Genomic DNA, 17,652 nt, shown 5'->3' with positions numbered 1-17,652 from the left:
TAATTTCCTCATTTGTATCCACTGATCTCTTGGGCAGGAAGGGCACAGGTCTTCTTGACCAGAACACAGTTTCAGAACGTCTTTGCTATCAGTCTTCTGGTTTCCAACATAAACTTATTCACTGACTCTTGATCCTTATATTAACACTGCACTTTACCTTAAGCAGTCCTTTTCCACTCATGAAGTCTGCCTCCATTCTAATTACACCTCTCAGATGGATTTCCCACTTTCCCTCACCTAACAGGTTGAGCAAATTCAGTTTTATTAACTGCCCTCAACATTCCTCGTCCAGACAGAGTCTGTTCCAATTTGAGTGAACCTTTCCTGACAAAAGCACTGAGAATTGAGTCAATCCTCCAGCAATACCTTATCAGTGCCTTATATACTCGTGTTAAAGCCTTGGATCCCAGTTGCCTTTCCTTTGTTCAATCTTCCTGAGCCCTGATCGCATTGGTTTGACCTGTGCTTTACTCTTCTTGATCATTCCCAACTGGTAAAATTTTCTTTATAGTAGAAACAAGGAACTTGGGGTTTTTTCCACCATTGTTACTATTGAAAACATTATCTAAAACCTATCCCAAGAATAATTGCAGGACAACTGCACTCAGTCTCTCTTCAACCAAATATTTCAACACAGTCTTTTCCTTCCTCCTCTTTACCATTGTTTTCTTGTGCTAATCTCCACTGATTGGTTATAATCAAACTGAATACAACTGATTTCTTTGTATCCTTAGTTTCTATCATGATTCCCATCATACCCACCAATGCAGAGATGATCAAAGGCCAATTCAGCTATTACAATAAACGAGATATAAGTCATGAAAATATAAATGCTACAGTCACAGACACCTGATCTAATTATTGGGGAAAGATATACATCAATACCTCACTTTCATTAAATATACTTACAACACGGGCAGCAATGTCTGTCTTCAGTTGTGCTTCATGACTTTGCAGCATCTCTAACTTTGTTTCTATACCAGCAGCAAGAGATTTTTCTTCTTGATTTTCCCTCTCCTTTTCCATTATACGTTTAATAGCAGAAAAATTTGCTTGCACCATATTCTGAATTGCTTCCCATCGCAGCTTTTCATCCTGCATTGTTTTCACATCTATCACAACTGGCTGCTGGAGCTCTGACTGAATATGCTTTATGATGTGGGATATATTTTCTACTTCATTCTGGGTATCTTCCTTGTTTACACTCTGGAGCCCAGAGACCAAGTTTTGAAGAAACTTATTCAATTCTTCAACATCTTTCTCCAGGCTCTTAATTTCTTCTGTCTTCGATTCTTTGAATAGTATATCAAAGACCTCATTTTTGTTTATTTGATTTGCTGCCTCCTGAGTTAAGCACAAGATTTGCTGAACTGTCTGCAGCAGAATCTGTGCAGATATGACATTCTCAGCAGGAGAAGAGCTAGAGCTATCATTTAGGATGTTAGCTTCTTTTCTTACAGTGGATGTTACAGTCTGGATTTCGTTTAGCAATACTTGAATCTTATCCCATTCCTTAACAACATTCTCAAAGTGCATTATCTTTCCTTTAATTTTACTTTTTATTTTAGAAAATTCAGCTTGCAATTCATCCAGCTGCAGTGAGTCCCATTTCAGACCTACACATTCAAAGATTTCTTTGTACTTCATTATTTGTGACAAATCTGCCTGAAGAGTTAATACTTTTTCTTTAAGTGCTTTGCATTTCTCCTTCACTCCCTGCTTGGCATCTACTAATTCATCTTCTTTCAGGTTCGTTTCACCCTTCTGTAGATCATTAAGACCCTGGTGTAGTGAAGCTATTCCTTCAGCAAACTCTCTGTAGACAGCTATCTTTTTTTCAACTTCATGAATTTTACTCTGAATTTGCCTCTGTGTCTTTCTTGCTCTGTTCTTCAGACTTCTCAACTGATCAATCAAAAATAGTTGTTCAGACAGGCTCAGCTCCCCAGCTGTGACCTGACTTTCTTTGCAGTGAGATGAAATAAGCCCTTCTATTTCCTGTATGTCCTTTAACATCTCCTTTAAGATGTTTTGTTGGCTGACTAACTCTAAGCACGTGCTGGTTTGGTTCGTGTCAGGCCTGGCAAGCAGCTCAGCATTTCGAAGCTGACAGTGAACTTTGTCTATCTCTGCAATAAGTCTTTGCCTCTCCTCCAGCTGGAGCTCTAGGTGCTGCAATCTTTGAGCAGATTTTAAAACAAGAGCCTTGTATGAATTCTGCAATGTTTGTAACAGGAAGGTCATATCAGAGACCTCCTCTGGCTCCAAGCTGGGAAGGATGTGTTGGAGCCCATAATCCAGTGACAGAATCACAGGTTCTCTGTTTACAACTTCTGAGCTCATGAGCTGACAAGTTCTGATCTGTGATTTGACATCACTGGGGAAAAGTGCTGCTTTCTGATCAAGGTGGGACAGTGAATCTCTGACCCATGAAATATTTTCTTTCAGCCTCTTCATCATTTCATGTTTCATAAGAGCAGGACCAGTGATCTGAGCATCCCCTTGAGCTTGTTGTACTGATAAAGCTTCCAATTTGCTCTGCAAATCATGTATAGAGTTCTCCAAAGCCACCTTCTCTTGATCACTCCAAATTCTTTTCATCTGCAGTTCAATCCTTCTTTTTAATTGCGAAAGTCCATGTTTAATGTCCTGTAGCCCTGTGGTCCAAATTAGAGGGTCCTTGGCTTTTCCTGCAGCTGAGGAATGTAACTCTGCTTGTAAATACTGTTCTTGTATCAGCCTCTGAATATCCTGTGCTTTATTCATAAGCAGGTTAAATTCATCAATTTCTGCCACAACCTGATCGTGTTTCTTTTGCACTGTTTGTTCCACATGTTGCCACCAGTGCTCCAGTTGCCTCATTTGGCTTTCCGTCAGCACTTTATCCATGCATGTCAAATGCTGAGATAAAATTTCCTGCTGACTTTGCAGCTGGTTTAAGACGTCTCTTTCTCTCCTTAAGGACTCTATGCATGCCTTAATTTTCTCCAGAAGAACTGCGTTGTTCGTAGGACCCCTGCCAAAAACATGAGCAGTGTTTAAAAAAAATAAATTCTCCTAAAACATAGACTAGACGCTTTAAAAACTATTTTCACTGTTTAAAATATAATTCACTCACTTTATTCACTTAATCACACATATCCCTATGTTCTCACAAATTTCCTAATCACCCTTGCAATATCGTTATTTCTTGCTTATCTTTACAGCATTTGTTATTCCCAGATGTCTCTGCAGAAAAGATATATCCTACTGTATATTCTCTAAAATTTCAGTATATACTAATATAGAATGTAGCCCCCATTTAAAGTTACAACAAATAAAGTTTTTAAAATCAACAATAGTGTTAAGTCATCTCTTTGTGAATTAACAATATTTTATGGTAATTTCTGGTTGACAATGAAGATAAAACTTAGTTATAAAAATATTTAGAAATTTCCATTTGTTCAAGATTAATTTGGAGCAGTTTATATACTCATCTTTTATTTCCAGGAGCATTTTGAAATGCCCATCTAAAATACATTTAGCAGATTAGATTTTTATTCCATTTTTTCCAATCTCTTTGCTGTAAATAAACAATTTCAAAAATTTTAAATATTTTCAAATTATTTTGATACATTATTGGTACAAACTAGTTCTGTGTTTTGAAGACTAATTCACAAAACAGTATATTTCATGTGCATCGTGTCTGAATTGGCACTGTAGAGTTATTTACTGCCACAGAATTCTTCCTGTCAAATAAGGTTTGTTTTCAGAGTGAAGACATATATCTCTCAGAAAAGAATTAGAACTAGTGAGTCCTTAAAGAGAAACGAATATTTCATATCTACCATACTTTTGCAAGAATATTTTAGGATGGATTTTTTATGGGTTTTTAGCCCAGCAACTATTTCATTGTTTTGCCTAAAGAATAAAGAGAGCAGATGTTGCTTAAGGATAGCAGAGAACTACCAGAAATGCTTCTGTTTAAGGCTGTTTACAAACATACAGATCTGTAAGCTTTCTCTTGCTACCCAATATTAATGAAGTGGATAAAACACCATATTCTTCTCTGAGCATGGCACAAAATTCAGCCTAGGGCCATATTTGTTCTGCAGCCTCCTAACCAAAACCTTCAACTATACTTACATTTTTATGTTATCTTTTTCTGTTGACAAATTTTTCATGGAGGACTGCGCAGCAGAAAGATTTTTCTGGTATTCATTAATTAAACAGTACTGTTGTTCCTTCACTGCCTTAACAGCATCTATTTCTTGGAGCAGCCTGTCCCAGCAGGGCACCACAGGCTCCGTGGTTTGCAGCTCTGCTCTGTTTGATCCCGTTGCATTGGGAATGGCTTCTTCACTACGGCACAAAGATTTTGCTTTCCACGTTTCCAGCTCATTTTGTAAATCCTACAATCAAGCCCACCACAGAGAGGGGATTAAAGGATGATCTTAAAACACTTTCAACACAAAATACAGTTAAATACTGATTCACCTACAAACATATGCCTGCTCATCCACACGCAAAGGAGCACGGATGCCTTGCACATCATGGAAGCACAGGTGCAATCCCAGGTCTATCTACTGCTGCACTCCAGAAGAGCAGTACAGACTGTGGGATTTACATGGACATACTTGCAGCAAGGCACAGTGTTTGTGCAGTCAAACCTCAGATAAGACTATATGCAACAATTTTGGTTTGCCCAAGAGAATCAGAATTCTTTAAGTGTATCACTGCATTAACAATGAGAATGGCATTGCAGTTTCCATACCTCCAGTTCTTTCAGTTGTTCATTTATAAGCACCATATCCAGTTCAGCCACTTCCTTTTTCAGCTCATTGACCTTCTGTTCCTCTTCAAAATATTCAGTGTTTACTTGCACTCCAGGAAATAGTTCCTTCTGGACAACCACTTCTGCACCTGTGTCCTAGAATGCAAAACAGGATTCTTATTTCTGATGGTCCTAAACCAACAAGTTTTCTGCCTGCAGCACTTGGCTTCACATGTTTAAGCCAAGCCTAAATCCTCCTCTTGTTTCTCCCACAACCTCTGTGGGTCAACCTGGACCCAGAAACCAGAACCTCCATCACTACCTGCCACCTCTGCAGTCACCCTGGCTTGCCAGCACTTCTCAGAGAGCTGTGAAACCTCTGCCCATCATTTTAAGCCTGAAACTTTGAAATCCCCACTTCAAATAACATCCTCCCTGCACCAACATCTGCTACAGATGAATTCACGATTGTCGTGTCTTCTCCCTCTCTTCCTTACATATCCATGGAACTTCTTCCTCTCTTCACATCCACATTCCTTCTGCTCAGCACCTGCCTTGACTTCCTGCTATGTCCTTCACCAGGGCATTATTTCAACTGTTCTTCACAGGGCAACTCATGCATGAAGCAGCTTGGTTGTGACACAAAGCCATGACCGCCACTGGCACAAGTGCTATCCAAAATCTGGGGTAAGATGAGAGCATTAGGGAGCCATGTCTCAATCAGGGTGGGGAGGAAGGGATTAGGTGACTCCAGAGCCAGTCCCTGGCACTGTCTCTCATTCCCACGACACAAGTACAAGTCACTTGGGGTGGGGCCATGTTTAACATCACCTTCAGCTACTGCAGACAAGAATATAAGTGAAATGTCACAGGCTAACTGGGTCACATGGCAATACCTTAAAAATCTTTCTGCATTTCCCTTCCCCCAGTACCTGTCTGTATTTGCAGATCTGTTCCACATACACTTTATGTGAGTGAATGCATACAAATACACAGATATAACTACACCATGAGTGTCGAGCTTCTCCATGGTACTAACATCTAAAATGAATAACAGTAAAATATTCTTGTTTGATAAACTTACTGTATTGCTACTTTAGATACTATTTTACTAGGAAGCAACCAGCTATCTCAGCAGCCATATATCATTTGTAAGCTGTCGCTGTCATCTGTCCCTTTGTGGATCAGGAGCTATACACAATATACCTGATTCCAAGTATGAGAAACAAACAGAACATAGTACACATTATCAGAAAAGAATAGTTCCATTTGTTTGAACTCTTTTGGTTGTTTTCAGTCAAAACTGAAGGGGACCACTGCTGAAATAGTCAATCAGAGAGCTTTTCAATTTCTCTGTGGACACATCTGTACCAGTTGCATCAGTTCAGATATAACATTTTATCTCAAGAGACTCTGGAGTGCCATAGAGCTGAAGTAAGCAGACAAACTCAGCTCAGCTATCAAAGAGTGAGGAAGAAATCCACTTTTCAAGATAGAAATATCGACACATCAAAACACAGAAAAGTAAGTGCCCTGACTTTAAGAAAAACCTCAGGATTGCAGTGTACATGTTTTGCTTGTTTGTATGATGTTCTCATTGCACACCGTGGCACTGCCTCCCTGGATACAGACTGGTGGGGCCACATCTCAAATCCTGTGTCTGTTTTTTGGACTCCTCACTACAAAAAAAGACATTGAGGTGCTGGAGCATGTCCACAGAAGGACAACAGAGCTGGGGAAGGGTCTGGAGCACAAGTCCTATAAGGAGCAGCTGAGGGAGCTGGGAGGGGGAGGCTCAGTCTGGAGAAAAAGAGGCTCAGGGGTGACCTTGTCACTCTCTAGAACTCCCTGAAAGCGAGGTGGGGGTCAGTCTCTTCTACCAGGTAACAAGTGACAGGACAAGAGGGAATGGCCTCAAGATGAGTCATGGGAAGTTAAGACTGGATATTAGGTAAGATTTCTTCATGGAAAGGGTGGTCAGGCAGTGGAACAGGTTGCCCAGCCAAGTGGTGGGTCACCATCCCTGGAAGTATCTAACAGACTTGCAGATGTGGCACTTGGGGACATTGTTTAGTGGTGGACTTGGCAGTGCTTGGTAAACGGTTGGATTTGATGGTCTAAGAAGTCTTTTCCTACCTAAATGATTCCATGATGATTGCTTTGTTCTTTAAATGTTTTCCAACAGTACCCAGGATTATTTCCATAATTTTTCCAGGAACTGAGGTTAGTCTAATAGGTCTGTAGTTTTCTGGGTCTTCCTTCACACACTTCTTCTAAACTGGAATATCACTAGCTAGCTTCCAGTCAGTATGAACCTCTCCAGACTCCTAAAAATCTCTGGAAAATTTTGTTGGGGTTTCCAGTTAGAGCAGATGTGCGAGTCCCATGTAAGACCTGCCAATGGACGGGCCAGCTGTCAACCTGCCTGTAGGTTTAACTTGAAGATTAGATCTGGCCCTACCTTCAGTTCAAAAATGTGGTGCCCAAGTTCAGCAGTCACAGGGCACTTGTGATGTAACTCCCTTACTCTTAAAGAAGAATAAACTTAGGAAAGTCATTTAGTAACAACCCTGTCACTAATTCAGCCTGAATCCATTCTCTTTTCCCTATTTTGTTTCATTTATCCTCTCATACTGGATCATCCTTGGATTAATTCAGTTTTCTGATCTGCCTTCCTTACAATGGCAAAACTATCACAACTAACTATAATAACATGGAAAGAAGTTGTATTGATTAACAATTAAAAGAGAAACCGTAAATATCATAAAATAAAGACTGATTATGATGGCTCTGAAAACCAGTCTGAACTCTCTTTGAACAGACCTACTGAAAAACTTTGGATAAAGTTCAAAACTCTTACGGACATAAATAAAAACTATACACAATAGTCTTGATTTTGATGTGACAGTAATTGTCTCTTCTTTTAAAATAACTTCAGCTGAAGCCCATGTAGAAACAAAACTTCAATGACTGGCAAACTTTGCTTGAAATAATAAACCATAAATAAATACCTTGTGTGCAGAAATTGGGGGATTAGATCCCAGACCACCTTTCTCAGCTGCTGCAGATTCCAGGACTTGACTCTTCTGGCACAACTTATGTTGAACCTCTCCCACGTCTTCTCTATATGACTCATTCTTGTCATCACTAGGTTTCTCCTTTTGGTGTAAGAAAAATAAAAGAAACAAGTAATCAAAAAGCGCTAATCAAACTTGCTGTGTAATAATTACAGTGCTTGAGATGACAAAGTTATGAAGCCCATAATTATAGGTAGATGAGGAAAACCACAATTACATCTCATTATTTACTGTGGGCAAGGTTATGGCAAAGGAAAGCACTTAGAAGAAGAAGTGCTATAATTCTGCTATAAATTTTTAGAAAAATTGCAGATTGCAAGTGCTTGTACTCTGACCTACGCTGTTCTAAGCAGGGACCTGTGTACTCCTGGACTCAGTCTTGAATGTATTTCTCAAAAGGTTTAGTTTTTTTCTGAGGCTCCTTGAACTTGTGCTGTAGATGGAGAGTCTGTGGTTAGACACCCAGCCAATTACCAGGCAGAATAGTCCTGTGGGCAACCTGGGGATTTGCTGGATGCAGCTTTCAGCATCTCATACAGTTGCTAAAACTGAAGTTCTGAGAAGAGTCTGGCTCTGCAACACCCCTTCAGGGAGGGGATGACAGCAACGAGACCCCTGTCAGCCTTTTCATCTCCAATGGGAACTTGGCCTCTTCCCACTCATTATGGCTCCAGCTCCTAAACACTGCTCTAGTATCAAAATTCCCCTTGTACTGGGTGCACCAAACAGGAGACAGCATGTCAAGTACAGCCTCACACATGCAAAGTAAATATGTAAATAAGAAATCTACATAACTGAAAGGGACTCAAGAGTAAGTATACAATAGTATTCAAATGAAATGGTCAAAAGACTTCACAATACATCCAGGTGACTTGGAATGCAATATCTCTTGGAATGCAGTATCCTCAGCAAATTATTAAAAAAAATTCCCTATATCCCAATTTTAAATGTACAGGAAAGGATTAAGTGAGTTTAACATATACTAAGTATACAACCATCAGATAAAATTAGCTCAGTGTAACTTGAGATTTTTATTACTTATTTATTAGTGGTATCATCCCCATTGCAACTAAACTGTATACATGTACCCTCAAATTCCATCACTCTTGTGTAATCTCATGTCCAGTTACCTCTGCTGGATGAGTTTCCTTTCTTGTTCCACCTTCAGAACAAACACCATCCTGATGCCTTTCCAGTTCTGCTTCACCACTCAGAACTGCACTGTCCAGAACATCCTCTTGGACCCCATCCCGTTTTTCCATACCTGGGCTCTCCTTATCAGCCTCCCCCTGATTTGCAAAATACAAGATGTTTACAATCAGTAAAATTTAGTACAAAATTTAAGTTTGCTAAGAAACTTCCCACTCCACAGTCTGTCTACTCTACCTTCAGTTTAGCTTAATGAATAAAGGAAAAGGCTGGGGTAACTCAAATCCAGAGTATCTTGGAAACTCCTGCTCAGATCAATTTAACATATCAAGACCTTAACCACTCAAACAGTTACAAGGCAAAACAAACAGGAGTAAGTGCTCACATGATTTTTAATATTGTTACAGAAGTTTCTGCTTAGACACATTTGGTAACTATTGATCTTGCACCTTCTCCAGAAATCCCAGTACAGATAGTTTCCACTCTGATATTTTAATGGTCATCTCTCCCATGTACTGTTATTACCCAATGGTCAGGTCAATGAGGGAGTACTCCAAATCATTCCCTCAGCTTTGTACACATGAAGTCATTTACAGTATGAATGTCCCAAGGTCCCCTAAAGATTAGCAGTTCCAGGTTAGTGACCTCTGACTACCTACAGTGACAAAACCTGCTGAATCCCCATCCCTGGAAGTGTTCAACACAAAGCTGGATGGGGCTTTGAGCAACCTGGTCTAGTGGAAAGTGTCCCTGTCCATGGCAGGGGGGTGGGAATGAGATCTTTAACCCAAACCATTGTATGATGCCATGATTTTATGAAATCACAAGTATGTGGCAGGTTTTGCATCATGGAAAAAGTGGGTCCAAGCCCTGGGGTCTTTTAAGACAATCACACTGATCTCTTGCACACTTCACATGAGCAAGGCTGAGGGGGTGATCTGGAGATTATAATTTATCATTCCTTTCATCAGATAAGGAAAATATGTTTTGGAATTGCATATACATTTCTAATGAACACACAGCCACACATACAGTTATATACACTGACATGTATTAGAATGTATTTGTCAGGTACCTGAACAGCCTGCCCCAATATGTCCTTGCTGAGATTGATATCCTTTAACGGGCTATCTGACAACAGACTGCTTTCCTCCAAAACTGGATCATTCTGCTTCTCTTTCTCTGACACATTTCCATTTACATCTTGACCCTAAGAGAAATGATAGAAAAGAAAATATGCTTGTGTGACCATAAATGTTGTAACATTAAAACTCTGAACGGTAAAAGTTATTACTGTTGAAAACGAACAGGACAAATACTGTGTTGCAATTCTAAACAAGTCTTACTGGTTTAAGAGAAGCTCTCAAAGCTCTTTGGTAGAGGTTTATCTGCAGTTTTCTCACCTATACACCCTCTCCCCTGTGTTCTGACCAAAGATACCTGCTCTAATTCCTGGCAAGAGGTAGTTGTATGCATATTATATTTAAATGGAGAACTGCTGTTTTGAATACACGTTACTGGCTTTTTACGGCAAGTTAAGGGAGTTCTTCTCCACATCTTTGAATTATACACATGTATTTACAGAAGGCTTAATTTCCATGAAATTAAGGATGTGATATACAGAACATATTTGCGAGACAGGTACCTCTTTACTGTCAACAAATAAACTCACATCACACATTTCCAAAGGCTCCTTCAGCTCCACTTCTGTGGGGGTCTCTTCTGCAACCACACCATTGTCAGAAGTGATCTGTATCTCTCTCTTCAACATTGTATCTGCCTTATCTTCCATTTGTACTTCATTACCAAACTCATCTTTTAACTCAAGGGCTTCACTGAAAATATTTTCCTTCTTTTGCTTGACATTTTCAAGTCTTTCTTCCAGACTCCTGTGTTCGCTCTGAAGTGTTTCAATCTCATCCTTAATAAACTTCTGTCCTGCTGAAGAGGTGTTTTGTTTAACAGTTTCTGCTAAAACCAAAATCTTCTTTAAAGTGTCTTCATATCGACTAAGAGGTCCTTGTTGTTCCTTTAGACACAAAAAAAACATTTCATTTGAGAAGTGTTTTCACTCAATATACTTAATGCTACGATCTAAAGTCAGTCTCTAAAATCATAAATATTTGTCGTCAACAACAAACTCTGTTGAAAAGTACGTGCAGACCTATTTGCTGCAGCAAGTCAAATACTAAACCAGTCATTTTGTCAGCCATTTCTATGCACAGAGATCACCTGGAACTATAACCAATGCAACGATAAAATAATCTGACAGCACACTGTGTGGTACATGATGATCCTTCCAAGTTCTTAACAGATAATCCCCCCCCACATCTCTCCTATTCCATTTTACTTGTTAGAGGTACAGTAAATTCTGGAGGAAGCAGAATTGCAGTGACCCATATCTGAGCTATGGTTTCAGCTTCCAGTAGCTCTCTATGCATACAGCTACAGGGCTGTTATCCATTCTGCCAAACAGCAAAAGGATGTCTACTTATGCATGAAGGACACTTCTTAAAACTGAACTGACATTTTCCTAAGCTTTCCACACTGGTTAATTTAAAGACACTTACTAACAACAAATTTAATGATCTCTTTCCTCATTATGCCCAGAGAGGAAAAATAAAATCCCAACCAAACAAACTGAAGAAGCCTGTGTGCTTGAGCTGGGACAATTCTACCTTCAGTTCAGTCAACAGTAAAGGTCCCCTCAGTTCAGAGTGGTTTTAGGCCTACAGTTATCTTGATAAAAGGAACATCATATATATTTTTTCTTTTAGAAAGGTTTCTTAGTTTTTCAGTTTCACACCATTAGCAGTCCTCTTTTATAAATGGGATGGTCTCTAGGGCATGGACCCTTTCTTCATGATGCAGAACCTGCAACATACCTGTGACTCCAATTGGTTTTGCTCAGCTGATGGTTGTTCCATTGCTGGACCTTCAACACCAGAAAGCTTCTCAGAGACAGCTTTTAGCTCAGTGCTCAGGCCTGTTACCATATCCTGGAACTGCTGGTGCTCTTGAACACGACTTTCTAATGTCTGCACGATGGTCTAGAAACCAAGGAGATTTTAGGACTAGTCCACCATTATCTTAAACAAACATAATTAATCCACAGACTGTCACAGCTTTTTCAGGACCTCACTAGCACAACAAACTTGCTTGCTTTCCATAAAATAACCACAGCTAACCACATAAACATCTTGTTCTCTTCCCAGCACAGGGAAGTCCACAGGGAGTCCATCACAAACAAAATTTTTATTAGTAGCAGGAAGTAGAAGGGTTGGCATTCCATAAGAATGTACTTCTAAAAAGAATGTTTTCTATTCAAAATGGATGATACAGGCAGAATGCCACACAGGTTGCAAGTGCACCTACATTGGGTGAAACCAGTGAAAACAAGATGCTGGAAAAGCAACTTTGAAATATCTTCCAAATTCATTCTTCCCAAAGGAAGGAAATCTACCATGGCTTGGAGAATATAAGAACAAATGCTTCATATTCTAACTATCCAAATCTGTTTACACAGGTACATAATGTAATCAGTGAGAATTGCCACCAAGAGGAACACCAAGAATCTCGTAAGGAAAGAGACTGAGGGTCCAACCTGGAGTTGGCTGAGCAGATTTTCATGTTGGTGCTTTAATTCTGACCATTCCACCTCTGTGAAGCAAGGATCCCCAGTGTGGCCCTGTAGATGATCCTTCTGGCTTTTCAATTCACTAAATTGGGAAGTTAAGCCTTCTGCTTTCTGCAGGAGGTCGGCATAGTTTGCCAGCTGAGCTTGCTTCTCCTGCAAACTAGGCTGAAGGGTAAATCCTGTCTCCTGTTGCTGTTTCTCCAGTTCTGTTAGAGCCCGTTTCAGATCTTCTTTGATTTGCTCATATTGCTCCCTGTTGCACTGAAGTTGTTCTTGAGGGCTAAGGAAAAAAATACTGTGTTTAACAGTATAAAACCACCAAATTTATTGATTACCTAGAAAATGTCAAATTGTGAACAAGTCAACCATTAGAAAGAGCTTGAGTGTACTGAACACTTTTGTTCAGGTTTTAAATAACTAATCAGACTGGAATTTTCAAGGTAATGAAAAGCACTGAAGTTATTGCAGATGAACTGTTTTAAGTGCAAGACAAATGACTAAGCCTCTTAACATATAAGCCCACAGTTTCAAGCATCTGAGATGTGATGCTCATGCTCTGTATTTTTCTGCTTTTCATTGAAGCAGAATTTCTGTTTAAGAACTACAATATGGTTATGAATCTGTTTTCTTTGACTTCTTATGATAGTCTCCTGAAAGGGAATGTTCTGTAGAAGATACATATCACATTGGTTGGGATGGGAGAGTGTTCTAGAGATACAGACAACAAAACCAGCATATGCAATATGGGTTATGTTTGTACAATCCAGTGATTACTTTCCTGACCTCTACACAGGATTCTGATTTGTGTGCTTTATAAGCATGAATGCTGATCTGCTGCAGGTCAACAGGTTGCATTTGTCCACAGCAAATATGCAATGAGACATAAGTAACATTTGCATGTTCACATTTAGTGATGAAGCCCAGATATTTTCCAGATGGAACTTAAATGCCAACATTTGAAAATACAATCCCACACAAACAAATCCAAATAAATGAATTCTGGTTATAATTCTGTAAAGTACAGCAGGATAAGTGAGGACAAAAGCAAAGCTTAAGTGTTTTGATTTTGCCCCTCAAGACTCATATTTTTTAGCAAATGACAAATGAAGCACAGCCACGCATACATTAAGTACTCTTGCACCACGTTTCCTGTTCCAGCTTCTCACTGCTGTTGTTACCATGGTGCATCTGTTATGCACAAGCCTGATCTTGCAGGTCCTGAGCATCTTTTCAGACCTGCTGAGCACCTCCTCTCCTGTCTTCACCACACTGTGAAGAGGATGCTCTGCATTCTGCTGTGTTGGATCCAACACAGCCAACACTTCGTCTTCCTGAGCGCTACTTGTGCTGTTTTTACTGAGTGCTCAGTAGTAACAGAAGGCAACAGAATATTCTCTGGCTATTTACAGCTACACCAGAAAATATCTCTGGCTATTCCCCATCTGACTATTCAGTCCAAACTGTGACCTGCCCCTCCACAATATTGCAGAAATACAAGTATTTTTGTAGGTACCTCGTTCTGCTCCCGAAGAACAGAAATTCAATGGAACTGGTGCAGGAGGAAGAGAAAAAAGTCAATACAGCAGTAAATGATCTGTACTGCCTCTTGGCAAAGTCCACATTACCTGCTATATTCAGTGGCCACCTGACAAATGCTTTCCCACTTTTTCTGGAGCTCAGAAATGGTCTGCTGAACCTCTGGTTGCTTATTTTCCTCATTATTCAATAAAGTTTCTCCTTCAGCTACCATATTCTGTATTTTGGCCTCTCCTTCTTCTCTGAGAGCTGTGATTTCCTGTATTAAAGAGATCCAGAAGCAGTACATGTACAATTATTTTTTGGTTACAAAAAAAAAAGTATTACCATTGTTCTTTCATACTTTGCACACTGCTGTTCAAGACAACAGAATTCTTCTTCCAATATATTACATAACTCATACATAAACAGATGATCTAATCTTGAAAGTCTGGAACAATGAAGCTGATTTATTAATTATTCTCTACATAACAGGAGACTGTGCTCACAAATAAAAAAAAAACTGCTCCAAATCTCATATCACAATACTATTCATTTCCACAGAATGAAACTTGTAAATCCCAGCATTCTCATCCTATGTAGTCAGAGAAAGGACACTGGGGCCTGAGAGACCCACCCAGGCAGTGGAGCAGCCCAGCACAATAGCCATGCAAGACACCTGAAAAGTCACACACTTTGCAGAGACTCTCCAGATGCCCCAGCTACGTTACTGACCTTCCCCTCCACTCCTGGAATAAGTTATGATGGGAAGGCACATGGCCACCAGCACTTCACCCAAAGATGCAGCAATCAATCTTATCTTAGGTGGGGAATAACCTATGCAAAATCCAAACAAAAAATACCAAACATCCCCCGCCCCTTCTCAAATAAGCCATGAAACTACAGGCCATGAGCAGTGATAGTGTCTTTCAGGAGGTATTGACTCATCAAGCATTCCCCTGGTATTAGCTTGAGCTGTGAGGTGAAAAAGGAATACATTTTAGACAATACCTTTATATGATTAATCCTTTCCTCTGATGGCAACTCATTTTCCTGAGAACTCAGTTTATCAACAGCCTCTTCAAGCTTTTTGATCCAGCAAGAAACATCCTGGGCAAGCTCTTCAAAATTTTGTTCCTCCACTAGAAGTCCCTCAGTATTCCCTGCCATTCCACTTACATGTGTTACCAATGTGTGGTACCTACTAATAAGATTACTGGCTTCTGAAATGGTTTCATATTCTGTCAGCCCAGCTTCCCTCAAGGAATTTGCTAGCTGAGCCATGGAGTCAAATGGTTTTCTGAAAAAAAAAATAAAAATCAATAAACATCTACTTGTTGTAACAACATGGAACAATCTTGTTTAGAAGACAGTTCTTAGATACAGACCAAAAAACCACAATACCTCTGCATTAATAGTGTTTTATAGAAGTTTTCAATTTTAGTCTCATCTTTATTGATCTCTTTCAGTTCTTCCTCCTGAGCACTGAGCCATTCTTCCAAGGCTGAGATGCTTTCTTCAAGGCTAAAGTGTGTATAAATACAGAGTCAGGTCAAAATGAGAGGCATTACATGGCTAAAACCTGCTGACAACAGTGTTTTACTGAACAAGTAACATAAATATCACGTGTCAGATCAAGCAACACTTAGAGCACAAGATTTATTTTGGGTATCTCAGTTCATGTCACTGACACTATCCATAGTTTCCATACAGGTTTGCTATGAAATGAAAAAAAACCACATGAAGCATATAACAAAACACTCATTATCCTTTAAATAAATACCATTTTTTATAAAAGCAGAGTTGTTTGCCATTCACTATGGCTGTTTAATAATGAATCATTTTATACCACTTGTGATTCAAATGTCAGAAACTACAGTAGCTCCCTACCTACTGAGCTGCTGGAGAGAAGCACCAAGTTCCTTTTCCCGTTTCTGACATTTGGAGATCAATCTTTGTAGTTCTGCTTCTTGATCTCTCACATGGCTGTTAAGGTGGTTAATGCTTGCTTTGGGCAAGTAAGGCTTCACTTTATTCAGTAAAGTTTTAACCTCTTGGATATCTCTATCTTTGCCTTCAGATGTTAGGAAGTGCTGAAAAAAAAACACAAGATGTGTTTGCTGTAGTTTAATAGCTATTTATGTTACAAGAGTTTTTCAGCTCCTTTTATCTTCACCAATATTTTTTTCCATGAAAAGGAATATATGTTAATTCAGTTTGCTGACAATGCCATTTGCAAATGGAAAAGCTGCTGTTTGTAAAATAAGGAGAAAGTGAAGTAGATGACTTGTTTTTTCTTCTCTACAGCACAAATATACACAGAAGAAAAAGGCACGCAGCATTCAAATCTAGTACTAACATCACTATGTCTCCTTCTGCTGCTTAACTGTGATTGCTTCTTGCAGATGTTGTGGCTTTTCCATCTGTTTTCTCTTGATTCTGTCTGACTTAAGAGAGAAAATCTGGTTACAATAAAATGAATGCAAATTTTTTACATTCAAGTCCATTGGGGGGGTCAGAATTTCATGTTACTCTGTACATATTTAACTTTCTGCATCTTTGCACACTGAAGGACTTGGTCAAGGTTCATTGACTTTGACTAGCTACTGTTCTGTCTCTCACTTGCCCAACTATGTCAGAACTTGAACACCGATACTTCATTTGAACCAAGTTTTATTTTCATTCCACTTATTGCCCTAATGCTTTAAGTTACATGAAATGGTCTTTCAGCCTCAAGTTACAAAGTCACTGCTGGTGAGTTCACTCCCAAGAATAGTCTCCTGTGTAAAGAGTAAAACTTCAAGAACAATCAGCTTTAGCAATTAGAACATTTTAATACTTTACCTTTAGCCTCTGTAGTCTTTCTTCCAGTATCGGTTTTGTTTCTGAGGGGTCAAAGCAGTCCTTCAAAGACAGCTGAGTGCTGCTGAACCAGTCATTAAAATTCTTGCACTGACCTGAAAAAAAAGATACATTCCAATTTTCTTCATTAATTGTATCCTGTAAAAGAAAATCCTATTTAACATGAAGATTTCAGACAGTTTACAACTGTATTTATCAGTGCTACTGTCAAAGGTTGCTTTTCACTACAGAGTGTGTGACTGAGAATCCTGCAGCTCATATTTTTCTTACCCAACATTAATTGACAATAAACCTACCTGTTCACTTGGAAGGGACAGTCTGTTACACACAGCAGTTTAGGTAAACAAGACCCGGAATAGCCTACTGGCAACTTTTCTCATTTCCACACAAATTAATATAACTTTAAAAATACGTAAAGATATGAGACTACCTTTGGGCAGAAAACCCCAACTGCACAATTCTGTGTCTGCTTAAGACAAAAAGCAATAACACTATTCATTCTTATAACTAAGTTTAAGTGAAAAATGACTGGAAAAAATGAAAACATTGGATTTCTGTATTTTCAAATTAAATACTCTGACATTTGTTCCTGAATTATGCTTTACACTTCTTTTATCTATTTTTTCAAATGTAAAAATAAGAAACAAAATACTTTGATC

At 39.2% G+C, this 17,652-nt stretch overlaps 1 protein-coding gene across 1 annotated transcript in view; it reads right to left on the bottom strand.

Annotated features, from left to right (window-relative positions):
• Positions 1 to 17,652, bottom strand: part of SYNE2 (spectrin repeat containing nuclear envelope protein 2) — a 179,849-nt gene that overhangs the window by 99,246 nt on the left and 62,951 nt on the right. The window contains exons 37-50 of the mRNA XM_027637580.1: positions 16,976 to 17,088; positions 16,022 to 16,224; positions 15,536 to 15,655; positions 15,143 to 15,431; positions 14,242 to 14,411; positions 12,584 to 12,896; positions 11,865 to 12,029; positions 10,652 to 11,008; positions 10,055 to 10,189; positions 8,961 to 9,119; positions 7,765 to 7,911; positions 4,754 to 4,909; positions 4,126 to 4,391; positions 910 to 3,016 (exon numbers count right to left, since the gene is read on the bottom strand). Coding sequence (XP_027493381.1) covers positions 910 to 3,016; positions 4,126 to 4,391; positions 4,754 to 4,909; positions 7,765 to 7,911; positions 8,961 to 9,119; positions 10,055 to 10,189; positions 10,652 to 11,008; positions 11,865 to 12,029; positions 12,584 to 12,896; positions 14,242 to 14,411; positions 15,143 to 15,431; positions 15,536 to 15,655; positions 16,022 to 16,224; positions 16,976 to 17,088 — 4,700 coding nt within the window. The remainder of the gene's footprint in view (positions 1 to 909; positions 3,017 to 4,125; positions 4,392 to 4,753; positions 4,910 to 7,764; positions 7,912 to 8,960; positions 9,120 to 10,054; positions 10,190 to 10,651; positions 11,009 to 11,864; positions 12,030 to 12,583; positions 12,897 to 14,241; positions 14,412 to 15,142; positions 15,432 to 15,535; positions 15,656 to 16,021; positions 16,225 to 16,975; positions 17,089 to 17,652) is intronic.

Source organism: Corapipo altera, unplaced genomic scaffold (assembly GCF_003945725.1).
Source record: "Corapipo altera isolate COAL_440 unplaced genomic scaffold, ASM394572v1 23, whole genome shotgun sequence".
Taxonomy (NCBI): Eukaryota; Metazoa; Chordata; class Aves; order Passeriformes; family Pipridae; genus Corapipo; species Corapipo altera.
This window is presented reverse-complemented; position numbering and strand designations above follow the sequence as displayed.